This window comes from Dipodomys spectabilis, unplaced genomic scaffold (genome assembly GCF_019054845.1).
Source record: "Dipodomys spectabilis isolate Male_0828 unplaced genomic scaffold, ASM1905484v1 ptg000900l, whole genome shotgun sequence".
Lineage (NCBI taxonomy): Eukaryota > Metazoa > Chordata > Mammalia > Rodentia > Heteromyidae > Dipodomys > Dipodomys spectabilis.
The window spans coordinates 5,965-12,500 of record NW_024871577.1 but is presented as its reverse complement, the minus strand read 5'-3'; the positions used below and the strand labels follow the sequence as shown (position 1 = coordinate 12,500).

The 6,536-nt window shown below is 58.3% G+C and overlaps 1 protein-coding gene across 2 annotated transcripts in view; it reads right to left on the bottom strand.

Annotated features, from left to right (window-relative positions):
- The window catches only part of Gabarapl1 (GABA type A receptor associated protein like 1), a 6,394-nt gene extending 198 nt beyond the window's left edge, over positions 1-6,196 (bottom strand). Inside the window, exons 1-5 of one of the 2 annotated variants that reach the window (XM_042673502.1) lie at positions 6,149-6,196; positions 5,943-6,044; positions 1,543-1,621; positions 922-1,040; positions 1-184 (exon numbers count right to left, since the gene is read on the bottom strand). The exon at positions 1-184 is cut by the window's left edge and continues 198 nt beyond it. In XM_042673502.1, coding sequence (XP_042529436.1) covers positions 119-184; positions 922-1,040; positions 1,543-1,621; positions 5,943-6,032 — 354 coding nt within the window. In that variant the 5' untranslated portion in view covers positions 6,033-6,044; positions 6,149-6,196 and the 3' untranslated portion in view covers positions 1-118. Of the gene's footprint in view, positions 185-921; positions 1,041-1,542; positions 1,622-5,942; positions 6,088-6,148 lie in introns of those variants that run through there. The other variant, XM_042673501.1, reaches the window with a different exon arrangement.
- Between the last annotated feature and the right edge of the window lie 340 nt (positions 6,197-6,536).

The following is a 6,536-nucleotide window of genomic DNA, read 5'->3' as shown; positions in this document are numbered from 1 at the left end:
CTGGGTGTGCGCGCAGTGTAGTGGTGTCGTGTCCCCGGCTGGCCTCCTCCGCGGGGCCTCCTCCGCGGGGCCTCCCTCTCCCGCCCGCCCGCCCGCCCCGCTGGCTGGCCGTCCACCGTCATTTCCCATAGACGCTCTCGTCGCTGTAGGCCACGTACAGGAAGTAGTCCTCCTCATGGTTGTCCTGGGGGGAAGAGAGCGTTCACGGTCACTCTTCTCTTCCATTTCTTTTGGGGCCAGCCTGGGGCTCGAACCCAGGGCCGAGGCACTACTGTCCCTGAGCTTCCGGGCTCCAAGTCAGCACTCTCCCACTTGAGCCACCATCTGTGATCCTCAACTCTCAGCCTCTTCCTGGGTAGCTGGGGATTACAGGCATGAGCCGCCACGCCCAGCCTCACGTCTTCAGAGTACTTTATAGACAATACAGTTTGACCCTGACTAATTGCAGGGTGAGAAGAGGTTAGCTTTACTATACTGGTAGCCTCCTCAGTCTATGAAATGGGGGTAGAGTGCCAGCCTTCAGCAAGAGCTGAGGGACAGCGCCCAGACCCTGAGTTCAAGCCCTAGGACACCACAAATAAATAGTTTAAATGTTCCCAACAGTAATAAGAGTGTATACAGGCGATGCTCTGTAATTTACTGCGGTCACGAACCATCCTGCCATTTCAATAAATGCCAACCTAGCAGCCAAGCGCTCGCAGAGCAAGAGGAAGAGATTTCCCTAGGATTCAATATCCTGGGGTGGGGGAGAGGGGGGAGAGAGGAAGGTTGCATTCTTCTAGAACAAGAGGCTTGATTGACCCCCCAGGGCCTCACCTGGTCACGGGATCCAGATACCCAAACCTGTGCCCTCTTTCCAAGGTCAAGTTTATCAACAGAGCCAGCGGGCACGGGTGCTGGCGCTGGGCCCCGAGCCCTTACCTCATACAGCTGGCCCATGGTGGCACTGGTGGGGGGGATCGTGTTGTTGACAAAGAAAAATAAGGCGTCCTCCGGGCGCAGGTGGATCCTCTTCCGGATCAAGAAGTAGAACTGGCCGACTGGACAGGAAGCAGCACGGGCCGGAGGAGGAGAGAGCGAGGGATCAGCGCAGGGCGCTTCCAGAACACAGTTCCATCCTGTCCCTCCCCTTTCGGACATGCATGTCCCAGCTTGCTTTGCGTGGTGTCAATCTGGGGCCTGAGCTCAGGGCCTGGGCGCTGTCCCTGAGCTCTTTCTGCTCAAGGCTAAATGCGCTATCACCTTGAGCCACAGCTCCACTTCTGGTTTTCTGGTGGCTCATTGGAGATCAGAGTCTCCTGGGCCTTTCTTCCCTGGGCTGGCTTTGAACCAGGATCCTCAGATCTTAGCCTCCTGAGTAGCTGGGATGACAGGCGGGAGCCACAGTGCCCAGCGAAAGCTGATTTTTGAAAACTAAGTGAGATAAGGTGATAAGAAAGCAACACTTAGAATGGAGCAGCGATGTATCGTTTTTTTGGGTCAGCTGGCTCTGGGCAGCTCCCACCCACTTCGAGAAGCGCGCCGCTGTGCAGCAAGCCTTACCAGTGAGGTCGGAGGGCACCAGGTACTTCCTCTTGTCCAGATCAGGCACGCGGGCTTTGGGAGCCTTCTCCACGATGACCTGGGGGGACAGGACAGCAAAGCCAAAAGCTCAGGCGGGCATGGGGACTCATGCCTGTAATCCCACCTACTCAGAAGCTCGCGCTCTGAAACCAGCCTGGGAAGGAAAGGTCAGGAGACCATCTCAAATGAACCAGCAGAATGCGAAAAGTGGAGCTCTGGCGTCAGAGCAAAGGCTCTGAGTTCAAGCCCCAGGAGTACCAGCACGCAACAAAACTTATTGCCTCATTCTTCCTCTTAAAACCTATATTCAAGGCTTTTTAACAACTTGTGATTTAGATCTTTACTTCTTTCATTGGTATATTGTTTCGATACTGGGGCTGGAACTCAAGGCTCAAGCTCAAAGCTGATGCTCTACCTATTGAGCCACACCTCCACTTCTGGCTTTTTGGTAGTTTAGTGGAGATTAGAGTTTCACAACCCTCCAACATGAGCCTCCTGAGTAGCTAGAATGACAGGTAGAAGCCAGTGCCTGGCTGGTAATGAACATCTTTTAAAGTAGTTCCTTTCAACTTATACAACCACTTTGGAAAGCAGTCTGGAGGGGCCTTAGAAAGCTAAAGATTGACCTCCCTTACGACCCAGTCACACCACTTCTAGGCATCTACCCTGAACAACAGGAACCAATATACAAGGACAGGTGCACCTCCATGTTTATTGCAGCACTGTTCACAATAGCTAGGATATGGAAACAACCCAGATGCCCCACCACAGATGAATGGGTCCAAAAATTGTGGTATCTAAACACAATAGAATATTATGCAGCCATTAGAAATGACAAAATAATGGCATTTGCAGGGAAATGGTTGGAGCTAGAAGGAATCATGTTGAGCAAGGTAAGCCAAGAGCAAAGAGACAAACGGTACATGGTCTCCCTGATAAGTGGATGCTAAATCCAAAATGTTAGGTGATACGACAAAACTAACAGGACTTAAGAAACAAAGAACTCCCAGTCATCTGGTTGAACCACTACTAAATATCCCCACGCTGCTGATCACATGTACGGTGTATAACATGTGAACACCGTTATATGTTATAGACCGTGATAGACAATTTGCTCCAGGAAAGTTAGAAATGTGCTCATTATCTTGCCCATGTAATTGTAACCCCTCTGTACATTATTTTCACAGTAAATATATATTAAAAAAAAAAGTAGTTCCTTTCAACTTGAACTTCTAAAAGTGATCCCTTTCTGTTTTTTTTTTGGCTGTTGTTTTCCATGGCTAATATTTCAAATCCCCTGAACTTCACCTGTTAAACTTGGGCTTCAGGGATAACCAGAGTTGGGTTTATAGATTGTAACTGGACTGCAACTTCTGTGAGCACCTCACCTCAGGGCAGGGAAGATTACTGGTCCTGCCTGAGGGCAAAGAGAAACTTCTAGAAAAACTGCTCTAAACATAAACCTTAGGGCTTAGGGTTTAAGGCCCCTGGTTTCACCACACACAAACACACACTCCCAAAACAAAAACAAAAGTCTCAATCCTTAGGGAGCCCAAAGGCAGGCTTCAGGAGGGTAAAACCCCTCCAGCCCATTTCTTCCAAGAAGTTAAGGGTGGTTTGTGTCAGTACCTGGGCTTGAACCAAACCCTGGGTACTTTCTTAAACCACACCTTCACTTCTAGCTTGGTGGTACCTCCCTGGTGATGAGGCTCTGGGATTTTGTCTTAGCTGGCATCAAACTGCCATGCTCAGATCTCAGCCTCTCGAGTAGCTAGGATGACAGGGGAAGGGATTATAGCTTCTCAGCCTGCGACTGGAGGCTCAAGCCGGTTATTTTAGCTATTTGGAGGCTGAGATCTGAGGCTCACCATTCAAAGCCAGTTGGGAAGAAAAAGTCTGTGAGATTCTTTACCTCCAACTAACCAGCAGAAAGCAGAAAGTAGTGAGTGGCTCAAGTGGCAGAGCGCCAGCCATGAGTGGAAAAAAGCAAGCAAGAAAGGGAGAGCCGGAGGAGTTCAGGTCCTAGTACAGACAAACACCAGTACAAGCGTACAGCTTGTACTCAGGAGGCTGAGGTCTGGAGCCAGCTCGGGTCGGAAAGTCTGGGGGACTCATCTCCAATTATCCACCAGAAACCAAAATCCAAACCCGAAACCTAGAAGTGGCCCCAGGCCGTGGGCAGAGGAGCTCAGGGGAGGGCGCAGGGGTGGGGAGGGGTGGGGAGCTTATCTTGGAGATTAGGCGCAGGCACTAACGGGCCACAGGGAGGGTGGGGAGAGAGAAGCTGGAAAAGGGAGAAGAGCTCAAGTTTGAGGAAACAAAGGAAGAGGAACTGGATACGGGTCCCGTATGTGCAGTTTGTGGGTCAAGCACGGCTTCCAGAACATTCTTGGACGGGGGTCTTCACTGACCCCAGTCCCTCGAGGAGGGCGCGTGGCTGGCGGGCGAGGCCGGCTGAATTCGGGTTCAGACCAACAGCCCCAAGCAGAGGGGATCAGGACAGCCAACGGACGAGCTGGACAGACACGCGCGGGCCGGGCCGAGGTGCACCTGATCCCGGCTACCCCAGCCCCCAACGAGCCCCAGAACAAAACAGACAGACAGACAGCACCCAGAACAAGACAGACAGACAGACAGCACCCAGAACAAGACAGACAGACGGCACCCAGAACAAGACAGACAGACAGCACCCAGAACAAGACAGACAGCACCCAGAACAAGACAGACAGCACCCAGAACAAGACAGACAGACAGACAGCACCCAGAACAAGACAGACAGACGGCACCCAGAACAAGACAGACAGACAGACAGCACCCAGAACAAGACAGACAGACAGACAGCACCCAGAACAAGACAGACAGCACCCAGAACAAGACAGACAGCACCCAGAACAAGACAGACAGCACCCAGAACAAGACAGACAGACAGACAGACAGACAGCACCCAGAACAAGACAGACAGACAGCACCCAGAACAAGACAGACAGACAGACAGCACCCAGAACAAGACAGACAGACAGACAGCACCCAGAACAAGACAGACAGCACCCAGAACAAGACAGACAGCACCCAGAACAAGACAGACAGAACCCAGAACAAGACAGACAGACGGCACCCAGAACAAGACAGACAGCACCCAGAACAAGACAGACAGCACCCAGAACAAGACAGACAGACAGACAGCACCCAGAACAAGACAGACAGACGGCACCCAGAACAAGACAGACAGACAGACAGCACCCAGAACAAGACAGACAGACAGACAGACAGCACCCAGAACAAGACAGACAGCACCCAGAACAAGACAGACAGCACCCAGAACAAGACAGACAGACAGACAGACAGACAGCACCCAGAACAAGACAGACAGACAGCACCCAGAACAAGACAGACAGACAGACAGCACCCAGAACAAGACAGACAGACAGACAGCACCCAGAACAAGACAGACAGCACCCAGAACAAGACAGACAGCACCCAGAACAAGACAGACAGAACCCAGAACAAGACAGACAGACGGCACCCAGAACAAGACAGACAGACAGCACCCAAAACAAGACAGACAGACAGACAGACAGCACCCAAAACAAGACAGACAGACAGTCAGATGGCACCCAGAACACGACAGACGGCCGGGGACGGAATCCCAGCTCTGCCCGGGCCGGCTGGCCGGGCCTCGCGCCTCGTCCGCCGCCTGGCGGTGCGGGGTGCGGGGTGCGCATGCGCGGTGCGCGGTGCGGTGCGCGTGCGCGGGGTGACGGCGCGTGCGGGGCGCCGGCCGCTCCCCCGCGGTCCCAGCCGAGCCTCCCGGTCCCGACCGTCAGCGCGGCCCGGCGTGGCGCGGAGCTCGGAGGCGGAGGGTGCCGAGTGCGGCCCGGGCCGGCTCCGAGGCCCCCGGCGCTGTCCGTCCGTCCGTCCGTCCCCGGCCCTCCCCTCTGCCTTCCAGGGGAGCCGCGCAGGCGGGGGGGGGGGGGGAATGCCCGGATGCTCTGCCCCCCCCCCCCCCGGCCGGGTCGGCTCGCGGCGGCGTCCGCAGGGGAGGGCCCGGCCGGGTCGGCGGCGCTGCGGGCGGAGCGCGGGCCCGGCCCCCCCCCCCGCCCCCGGACGCCCCGAGAGCGCCGCGGCCCCCTGCGAGGCGCAGGACGCCGTCCACGGCGCCGCGCACGCGCACACGGGCACGCGCGCGCCCGGCCCCGTCCCGCTGAGTCACGCCCGGCCCCCCGCAGCCTCCGACCCCGGCCCGGATCCCGGCCTCCCCGCAGCCTCCGACCCCGCAGCCTCCGACCCCGCAGCCTCCGACCCCGCAGCCTCCGACCCCGGCCCGGATCCCGGCCCCCCGCAGCCCCCCGCAGCCCCCCGCAGCCCCCCCCCGCGCTCACCGGCACCCGGTCCGGGTACTTCTTGCGGATCTTCTCCCCCTCCTTCTTCCGGTACTCGAAGGGGTGGTCCTCCTTGTACTGGAACTTCATGGCGGGCGCGGGCTCCGGGCGGCGGGCGGCCTCCCGCTCCGGCCCGGCGGACGGACGCGCTCCGAGGGCCCGCGGCCGCGGCACCTCCGGCGGGGCCCGGCTCCGGCTCCGGCTCCGATCCGGGCTCGGGGTCGGGTCGGGGGCCGAGGGAGCGGGGCCGAGGGAGCGGGGCCGAGGGAGCGGGGCCGAGGGAGCGGGGCCGCGTCCCGAGCGCAGCGACACCTCCGCACCCGGCCGGCCGCGCGGGGGTTGTGACGTCGCCAGGCCGCGTCCCCCACAGGCCGCGTCCCGGAGGCCCCGCCCCCGGCAGGCCCCGCCCCCGCCAGCCCAGGCCCCGCCCCGGCAGGCCCCGCCCCCATCAGCCCAGGCCCCGCGTCCGGTAGGCCACGCCCCCTCCGGCCCAGGCCCCGCCCCGGCAGGCCCTGGCCACGCCCCGGCAGGCCCCGGCCCCGCCCCCGGAGGCCCAGGCTACGGCCCCGCCCCCGGCAGGCCCCGCCCCGGAGG